The following is a 16,662-nucleotide window of genomic DNA, read 5'->3' as shown; positions in this document are numbered from 1 at the left end:
CGTGTCTCCCGCTCGCCTAGCGTAGTAGCGACTACCGAACGGCTCCCTGACTCACCTATTGCATAGACCCTATGATCACTAGGCTACACAGCTGATGCCTGCTGGTCTGTTCATTAACACTGTACCTAATTTTGTTTATCTGTCGGCCCCAGCCTCAAACTCAGGTCCTGTGTGTACCTAACTGACCCTCTCTGCCCATTCATCGCCATTTACCCGTTGTTGTCTTAGCTCTCCCGACCAACACCCGTGATTGCTTTATGACTATCTCTAATGTCAATTTGTCTTGTCTACTGCTGTTTCGGGTTAGTTATTATTGTTTTATTTCACTGTAGAGCCCCCCGCACCCCCCGCAGCAACCTGCCCAAGCCCCCCTCGCTTCACCTACACCCAAATCCAGATAGCTGATATTCTGAAAGAGCTGCAAAATCTGGACCCCTACAAATCAGCTGGGCTAGACAATCTGGACCCTCTCTTTCTAAAATGATCCGCCGCAATTGTTGCAACCCCTATTACTAGCCTGTTCAACCTCTCATATCATCTGAGATCCCTAAAGATTGGAAAGCTGCCGTGGTCATCCCCCTCTTCAAAGGGGGAGACACTCTAGACCCAAACTGTTACAGACCTATAGCCATCCTGCCCTGCCTTTCTAAGGTCTTCGAAAGCAAAGTTAACAAACAGATCACCGACCATTTCGAATCACACCATACTTTCTCCACTATGCAATCTGGTTTCCGAGCTGGTCATGGGTGCACCTCAGCCACGTTCAAGGTCCTAAACGATATCATAACCGCCATCGATAAAAGACAATACTGTGCAGTCGTCTTCATCGACCTGGCCAAGGCTTTCAACTCTGTCAATCACCGCATTCTTACCGGCACACTCAATACCCTTGGTTTCTCAAATGACTGCCTCACCTGGTTCACCAACTACTTCTCAGATAGAGTTCAGTGTGTCAAATCGGAGGGCCTGTTGTCCGGACCTCTGGCAGTCTCTATGGGGGTGCCACATGATTCAATTCTCGGGCCGACTCTTTTCTCTGTATATATCAATGATGTCGCTCTTGTTGCTGGTGATTCTCTGATCCACCTCTACGCAGATGACACCATTCTGTATACATCTGGCCCTTCTTTTGGACACTGTGTTAACAAACCTCCAAACGAGCTTCAATGCCATACAACACTCCTTCCGTGGCCTCCAACTGCTCTTAAATGCAAGTAAAACTAAATGCATGCTCTTCAACCGATCTGTGCCCGCACCCACCTGCCCGACTAGCATCACTACTCTGGACGGTTCTGACTTAGAATATGTGGACAACTACAAATACCTAGGTGTCTGGTTAGACTGTAAACTTTCCTTCCAGACTCACAATAAGCATCTCCAATTCAAAATGAAATCCAGAATCGGCTTCCTATTTCGCAACAAAGCCTCCTTCACTCATGCTGCCAAACATACCCTCGTAAAACTGACTATCCTACCGATCCTTGACTTCAGCGATGTCATTTACAAAATAGCCTCCAACACTCTACTCATCAAATTGGATGTAGTCTATCACAGTACCATCCGTTTTGTCACTAAAGCCCCATACACTACCCACCACTGCGACCTGTATGCTCTCGTTGGCTGGCCCTCGCTTCATATCTGTCGCCAAACCCACTGGCTCCAGGTCATCTATAAGTCTTTGCTAGGTAAAGCCCAGCCTTATCTCAGCTCACTGGTCACCATAACAACACCCACCCGTAGCACGCGCTCCAGCAGGTATATTTTACTGTTCATCCCCAAAGCCAACACCTGCTTTGGCCGCTTTTCCTTCCAGTTCTCTGCTGCCAATGACTGGAACGAATTGCAAAAGTCACTGAAGCTGGAGACTTATATCTCCCTCAATAACTATAAGCATCAGCTGTCAGAGCAGCTTACAGATCACTGCACATAGCCCATCTGTAAATAGCCCACCCAACTACCTCATCCCCATATTGTTATTTTGTTTTGCTCTTTTGCACCCCAGTATCTCTACTTGCACATCATCATCTGCACATCTATCACTCCAGTGTTAATGCTAAATTGTAATTATTTCGTCACTGTGGCCTATTTATTGCCTTACTTCCCTAATCTTACTACATTTGCACACACTGTATATAGATTTTTCTATTGTGTTATTGACCGTATGTTTGTTTATTCCATGTGTAACTCTGTGTTGTTGTTTTTGTCGCACTGCTTTGCTTTATCTTGGCCAGGTCGCAGTTGTAAACGAGAACTTGTTCTCAACTGGCCTACCTGGTTAAATAAAGGTGAAATAAAGAGGTGGATTGGCCTCTCTGGTCCGGTTCTAAAAATAGATATCGCATGTGGTGTTTTGGGTCCAGTACTGTTCAGTTTATATGTGTTACCCCTTGGCAGCGTTATCAGAAAGCACAGCATTGGTTTTCACTGCTATGCAGACGATACACAACTTTACATTTCTGTGTCACCAGAGGATTTTAGCTCCAGAGATAAATTATTAGACTGTATTAGTGATTTAAATACTTGGATGGCTCACAACTTCCTCCAGCTAAATCAAGACAAGACCGAGGTCCTTATTATTGGAACCAAAGCACAGAGAAAGAATCTGGCCGCACATTTTAATAAAGATAAAACACCAGGTAAAAAACCTAGGTGTCATTTTAGATTCTGAACTCAATTTCGAACCACACATTAGGAATGGGACCAAAATAGCTTTTTACCACCTGAGGAACATTGCCAAGTTACGGCCGTTTCTATCTCAGGCTGGTACAGAGAGACTCATCCATGCTTATATTACAAGCAGGCTTGACCACTGTAATGCTCTCATGTCTGGTCTACCCAAGGAAGCCATTTGTCAACTGCAAAACATACAGAATATTGCAGCATGGTTACTGACCAAGACCAGACAGAGAGCACACATTACACCTGTTTTCAAGTCTGCACTTGCTGCCTGTGAGTTTTAAAATCAATTTTAAGATGATTCTATTGGTTTTAAATCAATCCATGATTGTGCACCCCAATGCATGTCAGCCATGCTTTTGAGTTATGTACCCAGTAGGTCCCTCAGGTCCTCTGGCACTGGCCTTTTAGTCATTTTTAAGTCTAGGACCAAGAGGCATGGATAGGCAGCCTTTAGTTATTATGCCCCCAGCACTCTGGAATAGCCTGCCAGAAAACCTGAGGGGGGGCCGAAACTATTTAAAAGAGATCTTATAGAACACCTTTGCTTTTCCTTAGAGTGCTTTTTTTAGACATTCAGTTTTTATTGTTATTCTTTTCTTTTTTATCCTCTTATGTTTGTTGTGAAGTAAATATTTCATTTTTTTTAATTTTTTTTTTCCTGTGAAGCGCATTGCGTTGCATTCATGTCTAAAATGTGCTATATAAATAAAGCCTGATCCCAGATCTGTATGTATTGTCTTGCCACGTCATGTCAAATGTCACTTCAAACAATGACCATAGGGGTTGGCAAGACAGCACAAACTGATCTGGGAACAGGCTGCTTTTTACCCTCCTCATTGTGCAGGCTGGGACAGAGGGCATATCCACAGCTGGTACTGAGCTACTGGGCCCAGAGACTAAGGAAAGAAAGACTCCCCAGGGAGTGAGTGTGTCAAAGAGACCAATTATTTCCAAACAGAAAATGAATAAAATAACGGTTCCATACGACTGCTCTATAGTATATTCATATAGAGTGAACATTTAGTCTGGTAGACTGGAAAATGGTGCAATCAATCTCAGGGGTGTGAATGGAATAGGTATAGTAGCTACATTTCTGTTGTCAAGTGGTATTTGTATTTTCCTATGAAAAATACATCTGTATTGATTACTGCTTTACCTCATATATAGAAGAAAATGCATATACACTAGATGATAAAAAGTATGTGGACACCTGCTCGTCGAACATCATTCCAAAATCATGGACATGAATATGGAGTTGGTCCCCCCTTTGCTGTTATAACAGCCTCCACTCTTCTGGGAAGGCTTTCCACTAGATGTTGGAACATTGGTGAGGAGTCTTGCATCCATTCAGCCAAGAGCATTAGTGAGGTTGGGCACTGATGTTGGGTGATTAGGCCTGGCTCGCAGTCGGCGTTCCAATTCGTCCCAAAGGTGTTTGATGGGGTTGAGGGGCCTAGCCCTAACCATGAAAAACAGCCCAGACCATTATTCCTCCTCCACCAAACTTTACAGTGCATTGAGGCAGGTAGCGTTTTCCTGGCATCCGCCAAACCCAGATTTGTCCGTCAGACTGCCAGATGGTGAAGAGTGATTCATCACTCCAGGGAACTGCTCCAGAGTCCAATGGCGGCAAGCTTTACACCACTCCAGCAGACGCTTGGCATTGCACATGATGATCTTAGGCTTGTGTGCGGCTGCTCGACCACTGAAACCTATTTCATGAAGCTCCTGCCGAACAGTTCTTGTGCTGACGTTGCTTCCAGAGGCAGTTTGAAACTCAGTAGTGAGTGTTGCAATCAAGGAAAGATAATTTTTATGCGCTCAGTGCTTTAGAACTCGGCGGTCCCCTTCTGTGAGCTTGTGTGGCCTACCACTTCGCGGCTGAGCCGTTGTTGCTCCTAGACGTTTCCACTTCACAATAGCAGCACTTACAGTTGACCAGGGCAGCTCTAGCAGGGCAGAAATTTGACCAACTAACTTGTTGGAAAGGCGGCATCCTATGACTGTGCCACGTTGAAAGTTACTGAGCTCTTCAGTAAGGCCATTGTAGTACCAATGTTTGTCTATGGAGACTGCATGACTATGTGCTCAATTTTATACACCGGTAAGCAACGGGTGTGGCTGAAATAGCCAAATCCACTCATTTGACGGGGTGTCCACATACTTTTGTATATATAGTGTAGCTTGACAACCAGATCGACTGAATAGTGTTCCTCTTCAATATTTTAGCTTGACAACTAAATCAATACTGTAGCTAAGTATGGACAGTTGGGATCCATCATGTATACATATGGGCTTGTGTATGCACTTATGCACTATTTAACTGGGTCTATATACTGCTGAAGGCAGTAAGAGTAAGAGGACTGTGAACATGAATGACAGTGAACAATCTGCCCTTTAGACACTGGTTCTTCATGCCCTCCTGATGGCTGTATAGGACGGGAAAGACAAAGAGTGAGTCATTCGGGTTACATTTCATAAAAATGTATCAAGTGCTCAGTTATGCCAAAGGCTCCTTTGAGCTATGCATTTATTTGTTAGTTAAGGCGTCTGAGAGAGATATCGCCGAAGTCTCAATAACAATAATAGGAAAGAGAAAAAAAAGAGAAAAAAAACAAGTCAATAAGTTTACCCTCTAAAATGTGACTGTAAATACATTAAGACCTTTTAAAGGGAATATAGTACAACAGAAAGCTTGCCATGTGAATTTGTTCCGTCTCTTTAACTGTTTTCTCACAGAACTTATTCTCAATGCTTAACAGAGTGTGTTACTATTTCAGACTCGGCCCATTGCGTCTCTTCACACATCGTATGAGGACAGTGATCCAGGGAAGGAACGTAGCTGCTGCTCTGAGTTGCGTTGCCAGGATAAACAGCTGTCGTGTATCAGCCCTGCCGCAGAATCTGAAAGGGAAATTAGCTAACACAACATGTCCTACCGTTACCTCTGTCCTTAGCCCGGGCTCACTGTCTCAGGAGTAACACTTTTAGCTATGCAGTACTCTTTGGATGACCGTGACCCTAAATTTGAATGTTTGAATATTCTAGTATTGTAGTTTCCCCTCATTGCCAATCAAGCAGGGATGTCAGTGAAGATGTCTTCCAAAAGTAAGAAGGAGAGAGACTCTAGTCTGCCATACTGGGATATTTAGTAGGTTTACAATGGAGGCTTTGTGTTGAAAGGTCCTTCAGTCATGATATACTGCCTGGAGAGGATAAACTGTCTGGAAGCAGATATACTGTCAACAATTTAACAAGGAGCTCTGAACACTCATGCTCACATCTCAGAGTACATTTTAAAAGTCACCCTTTCTTTCACTCCCACATTAACAGGGAGTAGCTGTCACGCTATCACTTAACGGGATGTTACTTTAGATCATACAGGGTCAACCTGTGAATATATTATGTGAGAATGTTAAAGTGTGTGTGTATGCTTGTCTATGTGTATTACCTTTAGCAGGATTCACGTATATTCCTGACTTGTAGAGCATCTCCTCGTTCTGCCAGTCCTGGTTCCTCAGCACCGTTTTAACCCCAAACAGCAGGACCATGGCGGCGCTACAGTACACCAAAACAGTCCTGGAGGACCGCCGCCTCAGCCGCACGTACAGGGACCTCAGCCCCACCGCCAGCAGCAGACAGAAGCCCATACTGGGGATGTACAGTACTCTCTCTGCTATCACAAAGCCCACATAGAAGAACAGGTTGGTGGCAGGGAGGAAAGGGATGGTCAGTAGGCCCAAGGAGAACACCACTACATTCTCAGTGGTGGGCAGTCGAGTCCTCGTGACGTAATGCTTTTTGGTACCGTTTTGTGCACTGGCAGGGTGAGGCTCTGTTTCAGAGTTTGTGTGGTCAGGGACGTCAGGGTGGTGATAGCTGTGTCCATTGGTGTTGGACCTCCCGTTCCCGTTGGTTACATGATGGGCTTTTCCGTTGGTCTCCTTGCCCTTGACCCGGTGGGTGCAAAGCCCAAACCAAGTCAGGAGGAGCAGTCCCACATAGAAGACCACGGTATGAAGGTTCCTCCATTCGACAATGCCTCTGATCAGAGGCAAGGCGTCCATGGACCAATCGAAGCTCAGCGTGTCCGGGCAGAGGAGGAGCCACATGTTGACAGCGGGCAGGTAGAGGAAGGTGAGTGCTCGGGTGAGAAGGGACGGGGAGTCCCCCGCTGGGTTGTCTGAGTTGGAGAAGTTGGGTGGTTTGTTACCCATCCAGTAAAGGCGGCAGACCAGCAGAACAGCCCCCCAGGCAGCCAACAGCAACACACTCAACAGCAGGTGGACGTTCTTCCTCTGGAAGAGAGAGAAAACAACAACAGAGCTGAAACTAGGAGGAACGGCAATCGACTGGAAAGCTAGCAGCAACAGCAAGAACATATCATGAGAAGCTAGAGCCAAAGTCGTTTTCTGGTTGATTGGTGATTTTTCTAACTCTTGGAGTCTTTGCATTTGATTTTGATCCAGGCCATGTCGGTAAATTGAGCATAAGATTGAATGTAATAACTGGAAAAACAACACATGAAAGTATAACGGTTTGTAAACGGAAAAGGAAAAACACAAGAGTGTGTTATGTAACTTTATCTGAAACAAAAGCTGTGGTCATGCACAATTTTCTCAGCCAAGTGTTAGACTGCATCTTTAGAATGTGTTGCAAAAAAAAGTAAACTACAATGGATTTTATTGTTATGTTTTGGCTGTGATGTGTGTTTTTAAACACCCATGAACAGGAAGATATCAGGTAACAGTTGCTTGGGCTTATAAACCAACAGGAAAAAAGAAGGGGAAAAACTGCCCTGTGACTATCTTTGACTCAAGCCAAAATAATCACAGCTACGCTGGATTCATCGACTGTTGCTGAGCAAATGTGGTCTTACATCATAGCATTCACGTATTCCGTGTTGTCTTTCTCTTCACAGACCTGGCCTTTGCGGACATGTCAAAATAAACGCCAGAATACGGGCCCATAGACGGTCTTAACTGTCATATTGCAGGCTTGATATAAAACACTTTGTGAAACTCCTACATGGAAATGATTGTGAAGTATTTATAAAGCGTTTGAATCTTTTACACTTTGGTGGGAGCGCAAATAAAAAAGCTGGCCTATATTGTTCCCAATAGAACAGTTCCCGCGGTAGGATCAACTGGCCATTCTTACTGTGTTTATTTTGGAAAGAACACTCCCGCTCAAAAAAATCTTTATGGCTTCCCTTTCACAATAACGCCAACTAATATACGCAGGGAAACATTCATTTGTGCCCTGCAACAGTGTTCTGTGGTCATGAGAGGTTGATCTCATACTGGCACAGCACCCAATCATGAGGCTATAATACATAACATATAATATCTTACCAATTTTAGATGCATTGTAATTAACTAATTTCCCCATAGAGATTGAATGAAAAAGATCAGATACTGCCTATCACAAAGTGACATTACATAGACAAAGCCCTGGAGCTATGCGATGGACTTTCATTCTTATCATTCCTTAGAGATCTCAAGATAATAGACCTCCCTCACAGACATACACGCAATAGAGTATTGGCTTTTATTCCCCACGTGCTGTACAGTATTCCTTTAGTACGTACACCCCTCTTTACCATTTAAATAGAAAGCCATGGCTGGTGTATAGCTGAAATCCCTTTAAGTCCATTTGATGTGCCCTCTTCCATCTCAGCATGTCAAATGGATTATATGTAGCATCTACTGTATGATCAAATACTGGGTCGTTCCATGAAATGCGTGCCTTTTGCGTCCCTTAAATATTCCATGTATAAGTGTTGCACCAATATTGCATTTTTAAAGCCTGTTTCATTAATTGACTTGCCCTTTAATATACACCACATGGAGAATTCAACAAATCTCTTTTTTTTTATATGAATAAAAACTTTTTGGACATTTTCCTTCTAGGAAGATTTTAACCCATTTAATCCCCAAAAATGTTACCATCATTGTAAATCTTTACTTATTTTGTTGCTTTGACAAATTAATTTCTGAAGATTATTATTTATTTAATGTGATTATGTATTTCATGTATGTCTATCCCTCATTTTAAGGTCAACCCTGTTACGTGAAATTAACTTTCATTTTCATGAGGTCAAACAATACCTTTTTAAATATTTTTTTCTAAAGAAGCATTGAACGTCTAATAGTCAACCCATAGTGTAAAAGCAGGTGAGCTGGTTTTACTCTTTTTGGGAAATTCCAGGTGTTTTGTGCTGGAAAAGTGGGCGAGTCGAACATACCGTATACAGTATACTGTATATATACAGTACCAGTCAAAAGTTTGGACACACCTACTCACTCAAGGGTTTTTCTTTAGTTTTACTATTTTCTACATTGTAGAATAATAGTGAAGACATCAAAACTATGAATTAACACATATGGAATCATGTAGTAACCAAAAGTATTAAACAAATCAAAATATATTTTATATTTGAGATTCTTCTAAGTAGCCACCCTTTTCCTTGATGACAGCTTTGCACACTTTTGGCATTCTCTCAACCAGCTTCATGAGGTAGTCACTTGGAATGCATTTCAATTAACAGGTGTGCCTTGTTAAAAATGTATTTGTGGAATTTCTTTCCTTCTTTTTGCGTTTGAGCCAATCAGTTGTGTTGTGACAAGGTAGGGGTGGTATACAGAAGACAGCCCTATTTGGTAAAAGACCAAGTCCAAATTATGGCAAGAACAGCTCAAACAAGCAAAGAGATTTGACAGTCCATCATTACTTTAAGACATGAAGGTTAGTCAATGCGGAAAACTTCAAGAACTTTGGAAGTTTCTTCAAGTGCAGTTGCAAAAACCATCAAGCGCTATAATGAAACTGGCTCTCATGAGGGCCGCCACAGGAAAGGAAGACCCAGAGTTACCTCTGCTGCAGAGGATAAGTTCATTAGAGTTACCAGCTTCAGAAACCGGCAATTAACTGCACCTCCGATTGCACCTCACAGAGTTCAAGTAACAGACATCTCAACATCAACTGTTCAGAGGAGACTGCGTGAAACAGGCCTTCATGGTCGAATTGCTGCAAAACAAAAACACTACTAAATGGCACAAATAATAAGAAGAGACTTGCTTGGGGCAAGAAACACGAGCAATGGACATTAGACAGTGGAAATCTGTCCTTTGGTCTGATGTGTCCAAATTTGAGATTTTTGGTTCCAACCGTTGTGTCTTTGTGAGACGCAGAGTAGTTGAACGGATGATCTCCACATAGGTGGTTCCCACCGTGAAGCATGGAGGACGCAATCTGATGGTGTGAGGGTGCTTTGCTGGTGACACTGCCTGTGATTTATTTAGAATTCAAGGCACACTTAACCAGCATGGCTACCACAGCATTCTGCAGCGATATGCAATCCCATCTGGTTTGCACTTAGTGTGACTACAATTTGTTTTTCAACAGGACAAGACCCAAAACACACCTCCAGGCTGTGTAAGGGCTATTTTACCAAGAAGGAGAGTGATATAGTGCTGCATCAGATGACCTGGCCTCCACAATCACCCGAACTCAACCCATTTGAGATGGTTTGGGATGAGTTGGGTCGCAGAGTGAAGGAAAAGCAGCCAACAAGTGCTCTGCTTATGTGGGAACTCCTTCAAGACTGTTGGAAAAGCATTCCAGGTGACTACCTCATGAAGCTGGTTGAGAGAATGCAAAGCTGTCATCAAGGCAAAGGGTGGCTACAATGAAGAATTTCAATTATTAAATATCTTTTGATTTGTTTAACACAAATGTTGGTTTCATGATTCTAGCTGGGCCACTCAAAGACATTCAGAGACTTGTCCCGAAGCCACTCCTGTGTTGTCTTGGCTGTGTGCTTAGGGTCAATGTCCTGTTGGAAGGTGAAACTTTGCCCCAGTCTGAGGTCCTGAGCGCTTTGGAGCAGGTTATCATCAAGGATCTCTCTGTACTTTGCTCTGTTCATCATTGACTCGATCCTGCCTAGTCTCCCAGTCCCTGCCACTGAAAAACATCCCCACAGGATGATGCTGCCACCACTATGCTTCACCATAGGGATGGTGCCAGGTTTCCTCCAGACATGATGCTTGGCATTCAGGCCAAAGAGTTTAATCTTAGTTTCATCAGAACAGAGATTCTGGTTTCTCATGGTCTGAGAGTCTTTGGTTGCCTTTTGGATACTCCAATCAGGCTGTCATGTGCCTTTTACTGAGGAGTGGCCTCCATCCACCCACTCTACCATTATGGCCTGATTGGTGAAGTGCTGCAGAGATGGTTGTCCTTCTGGATGGTTCTCTCATCTCCACAGAGGAACTCTGGAGCTCTGTCAGAGTGACCATCAGGTTCTTGGTCACCTCCCTGGCCAAGGCCCTTTTCCCCCGATTGCTCAGTTCTGCCGGGCGGCCAGCTCTAGAAAGAGTCTTGGTGGTTCCAAAATTCTTCTATTTAAGAATGATGGAGGCCACTATGTTCTTGGGGACCTTCAATGCCGCAGACATTTTTTTGGTACCCTTCCCCAGATCTGTACCTCGACACAATCCTGTCTCGTAGATCTACAGACAATTCCATTGACCTCATGGTTTGGTTTTTGCTCTGATATGCACTGTCAACTGTTGGACCTTATATAGACAGGTGTGTGCTTTCCCAAAGCATGTCCAATCAATAGAATTTACCACAGGTGGACTCCAATCAAGTTATAGAAACATCTCAGGATGCACCTGAGCTCAATTTCGAGTCTCATAGCAAAGGGTTTGAATAATTATGGAAATAAGGTATTATTATTATTTATTATTTTTATACATTTGCAAAAATGTCAAATGTATTTTGTTCACTTTGTTATTATGTGGTACTGTGTGTAGATTGCTGAGGATAAAAAAATAATGTAATCCATTTTAGAATAAGGCTGTAACGTAACAAAATGTGGAAAAAGTCAAGGGGTGTGAATACTTTCTGAAGGAACTGTATATCCTACTTCTCGACCAACAGCCTATTGACCAAACAATCGACCAGTCGACTAATTGGGGTCAGCCCTAGATGGCAGAGAGCTTGTAAAGTGGCGAGCGGTTTGCTGATGTCAATGTTGTGAACAGAGTGCCCCTTGGTAGAGGTGGAGTTATGGTATGGGCAGACATAAGCTACAGACAACAAACACAATTGCATTTTTATCGAAGGCAATTCGAATGCACAGAGTTACTGTGATGAGATCTTGAGGCCCATTGTCATGCCATTCATCCGCCGCCATCACCTCATGTTTCAGCATGATAATGCACATGTCACAAGGATCTATACACAATTCCTGGAAACTGAAAATGTCCCAGTTTTTCCATGGCTGCACACTCACCCGACATGTCACCCGCTCAGGATGTTTAGGATGCTCTGGATCGTCGTGTACAACAGCGTGTTCCAGTTCCCGTCAATGTCCGGCAACTTCACACAGCCATTGAAGAGCAGTGGGACAATATTCTACAGGCCATAGTCAACAGCCTGATCAACTCTATGTGACAGAGATGTGTCAAGTTAAACTACTCAAAAGGCACCCAATTGGTGGAACGACCCTACTGCATATCGCAGCTGTGACAGTGGCTGTGACAGTGGCTTTGACAGTGGCTGCGTTATTGATTTTGTCATTGCAGATTGATTCAGTGAGGAGATGTGTGTATCCTCAGGGGAAATGGGACTAAAGGGGCAGACCCTCCTCTCATCTGCCGCTGATGACTAGCAGTGATGTACAGTACAGAGTCATTCTCCCCACAGATAGTGACAGTGGTGAACACAAGACAGGCCTTCAGCTAGGCTACTAACACAGTACAATAGAGAGACTTGTACTGTTAATGAATTGTTCACACATCATGCTACTCACTGAAAGAGATATAAGGAGAGTGATTCAGTCATTCCATATTAAAAATCATAGGGATGCTATTTAAGGAAACCATAACCCGATTGGTTCATGGATGGGGTATAGCTTAATACAATAATAGTATAGCCACTTGATTTAATTACTCTATCTAGTAATTTACAGACATAACATTGGCAATGGACCATCCAGTCAGTAAATCAGTTAAATATGTAAAATAAATATGTTGTAAATCTACATGTTGAAGACATCAAAATTCTTCATGACTGTTCGTTCCTTTGACATCTGTTTTAGTTCATTGATCAAAGTTTTGCTTCGAACAAACATTGAAATTCGAGATTCTGCTATGCTGTACAATCCATCACAATTGCTACTTACAAACTATGAACTGGTGTGTTGTCAGAGTAACTACGGAATTATCATCAGATCATTAGCTGCAGGACTAATCGACAGAGATCAAATCTGAATTGATTCCAGCATTGAGTCTCTTCCGTTTACCCCTGGTATGGTTTTGTGGGCCGTTTAGGCCCCCATGAAGTAGGCCTCATGTCAAAATGGCCTGGTCGTATAACTGTGTACCCATCCAGTTGAATCTTTAAGCGGCAGACTACAGAGGCGGAGAGGAACAGCATGACTGAAGAGAAAGACAGAGGCAGCCGGAGACTCAATCTTCCTATCTCCGGCTATTGAGATAAAATAAGACATTTATTAAATACGTATTCAGCCATACTGTACTAATTTGTAAGTGAGCCTGTTGGTGTAGGCTACGCTACCATACAGCTCCAGAGCAAGATTCCTTAACATTACCAAGCTAGCACAATTGGAAGTTGTGGGAACTTGTGTTTTTAGTTCCACATTGGTTGTGGGAACTAAGCCATACGTTTCCTGACCGTTAAAACTGAAAGTTTTAGATTTTAACTTCTGAGAACAGAAGTGGAAATTTCTCCTGCTCTGGGAATGTTTACTTTAAGGTTACAGGAGGTTCTGATAAGGTTTTACTCTGGTTCCTTGAAAGTTTACCCGGGAGGTTTTATTAATGAAAATTATAGGTTATTTTGAGGTTTTTTAATATATTCTTGAAAACTTTCACTAAATGTTTCAATAAAACTTTTTAATAACACTACTAGCTTATTTTGGATTCACTTTTTTGAACTCCAAGAACAGATAGGACACATGGAAATTAATTTCCTTAGCCATTAACCAGGCATAAATATTTCTGTACTGAAATTCCCAGAGAAGAATGTTGTTTCTTAACATTCTCTGAACTACTTGAGAGCATTCCCAATGTCAAACCAGTTGGAGAACGTTCCTAGAACATGACCAAAATTGAAATTAAATGTAACTGTGTTTGAACTTTTAGTAAACGCTCTGTTAAAGTAACAAAACACCAAGATATTTTTTTTTGTCAAGTTCCTTAAATGTGCTGAGAATGTTACAAAGCCAAGCAACTACCGTGCACCATTCCCAGAAAGTTGTGGGAAGCTTCTATGCAAAATAACCATAAGACAACCACACTCTCACTAAGCTCTAAGAAACATATGGTTCTCAGAGCGTTATGTGCTAGTTGAGTAGACTCTCACTGGATACCATCCCAATTAAAAAACAATGTGCAAGGGCAACACCGTCAAAACGTATGACAAATCAGGACATTATTTTCAAAGGGTGAGGATCCACCACTGTTCAAATCAAATCACATTTTATTGGTCACATACACATGTTTAGCAGATGTTATTGGTCACATACACATGTTTAGCAGATGTTATTGTGGGTGTAGCGAAACACTTGTGCTCCTAGCTCCAACAGTGCAGTAATATATAACAATTCACAACAATACACACAAATCTAAAAGTAAAGTAATGGAATTAAGAAATATATAAATATTAGGACGAGCAATGTCGGAGTGGCATTGACTAAAATACAGTAGAATAGAATACAATATATACATATGAAACGAGTAAAGCAGTATGTAAACATTAAAGTGACTAGTGATCCATTATTAAAGTGACCAGTGATTCCAAGTCTATGTATATAGGGAAACAGCCTCTAAGGTGCAGGGTTGAGTAACCAGGTGGTAGCCGGGTAGTGATGGCTATTTAACAGTCTGATGGCCTTGAGATAGAAGCTGTTTATCAGTCTCTCGGTCCCAGCTTTGATGCACTTGTACTGACCTCGCCTTCTCGATGGTAGTGGGGTGAACAGGCCGTGGCTCCGGTGGTTGATGTCCTTTTTGGCCTCCCCATTTCAATTCTTAATTCTTAATCTTTCAAAAAAAAGCAAGATATGAGACGTCAACAGCTGTATGAGTCGCTGCTATGTTCGAGTGACGTTAAAAGCAGAGCAAAAATATGTTCATGTGGTTTAGTTTGGGAATTAAGTAACAGAGAGGAAGCACAGCTTTGGTTTGAAATATATGACATACATAAAAAAGAGGATAGCTGCAATGTGACACATGCTTTTCAACAGATATAAATCAGCATTGTTCTTGGTGGCCGTGAAATCCACCCTACATCCCAGATCCCTCTGCCATTATGTCCCACAGTCTGTCCTCTGAACTTCACGTGAACCTGTCGGTTGGCCGCTAAAAAAAACTCCACAAATCTCACCACTGGCTTTACACACACTAAATCCAACTAAAAAAAAAAAGATTATAGTGCAAAGTAGCTCCGCCACTTCTCAATCTAAACAAGCGGGAGGAACTGTAAATAAGAAGATGTGGATTTGGAAGGGGACCAGGATCTGCAGCTGTTGTAGGATGCTGCCAGGGAGGTCAGAGTGCTGTCGTGTTAATAACACCTGCTGCTGGGGATCTGGACAGGATTTACTGAGCGCTGCGTCACAGTGCTTCACACCATCCCCCGGGCCTGGGCAGGGGCTTAAGACACCACCTCTGTGTTTAGCCAAGGCTCACCAGGGGGGGGGATTTGCAGAGGGGCTTCGCGTGTTGAATGTGGAGCTGGGACAGGAACGGCAGTCTGAGTGGGCTGGGAGCCAGAGGCAGCTCACGGAGTGCCACGTAACAAATGTGACGCCACCACCTCACTCTGCAGGGCTGAGCTCGCTGCGCATGGCTGCCTCTGACTCTGACTTGGGCTCTGCCAGGCAGATTTATCCCTGTTGTGATGGGACCACCTTCCAGCAGGGCAGAAGGGCATTTGAGTCTCCTGCTGACTGTGTGCTGCTGATGGCTCTCTGGCCCAGGGTGTACGCATACCCACTACCTGGCTCTGGGACAAACAAGTATGTCATGCTAACTCTCTAACTCACTTCCCAGCCTCGTTGCACAGTCAAACACCACCATGCTAACTACATATCTGTTTTCAGTTTTCTGTGTATGCCATGCTATTTTCTGTGTTTCTGCTAGGTACAGGCTAATAACTTAGGCAGAATGGCAAACATGAAAAGAGCCTTTAATGACATTTCAACACACACCATTTTTGAATTCTACACTCTTTCATATATGGACTCACTTTACTGCCTGGTTTAGACTAGCTGGGGGAAATTGACTGCAAAACAAAACAGGATATCAGTTGAACAAACTGGAAATGCAATGGGTCTGCTAAAGAAAACCTTTTGAGGGTTCACACGCCGGTGTTGGATAACTTGATGCGCATCACTATTATCTCATAATTAAACAAACATGTGCCTCTCCCTAATATGTCTCCAGTTAAAATGTCCTCCTTTCAAAAGCACAAGTTCAATTACGGGCCCAGCAAGGGGTCCCTGAGTGCCACAAATCCATTATGCTGTGAGCCAAGGAATTCCAGCTTTGTCTATTTTGTCTATAATCCCGTTTAGCTTGAAATAAGTGGTTTAGCACTCCCGGTAGGAGGCATAAGGGATTTTTCTCGCCATTTTTTTATTTTTGTATTTCAACTGAGCCTTTATGAGGAAGGCTCAGTTGAAATAGATGAAGATGATGAAGTGCATAGATGAAGTGCAAAAATGAACAATTACAGAAAGTATTTTCTGGTGCTTTGAATGCCTTTTTTCTCAACACTTGGGTTGGAAACGAGCGGAAAGAAAATGTTATCCAAAAAGGGTTATTGAGAGCAGCCACTGAATTATAGGAGAGGTGCTCTGCCATGATTAGGCTTGAGAACTGGAATTGGCAGCATTCCAAAAAAATGAAATTATTTGTGGCAATCCGGTTTTCAATAACAAAGCCT

The 16,662-nt window shown here is 42.9% G+C and overlaps 1 protein-coding gene across 1 annotated transcript in view; it reads right to left on the bottom strand.

The window, feature by feature from the left end:
* tmtc2b (transmembrane O-mannosyltransferase targeting cadherins 2b) overlaps positions 1 to 16,662 on the bottom strand; it is a 173,358-nt gene that overhangs the window by 47,803 nt on the left and 108,893 nt on the right. Inside the window, exon 3 of the mRNA XM_029696839.1 lies at positions 6,131 to 6,977. Coding sequence (XP_029552699.1) covers positions 6,131 to 6,977 — 847 coding nt within the window. The remainder of the gene's footprint in view (positions 1 to 6,130; positions 6,978 to 16,662) is intronic.

This window comes from Salmo trutta, chromosome 17 (assembly GCF_901001165.1).
Source record: "Salmo trutta chromosome 17, fSalTru1.1, whole genome shotgun sequence".
Taxonomy (NCBI): Eukaryota; Metazoa; Chordata; class Actinopteri; order Salmoniformes; family Salmonidae; genus Salmo; species Salmo trutta.
The sequence above is the reverse complement of the archived record's forward strand: the minus strand, read 5'-3'. Positions and strand labels throughout refer to the sequence as shown.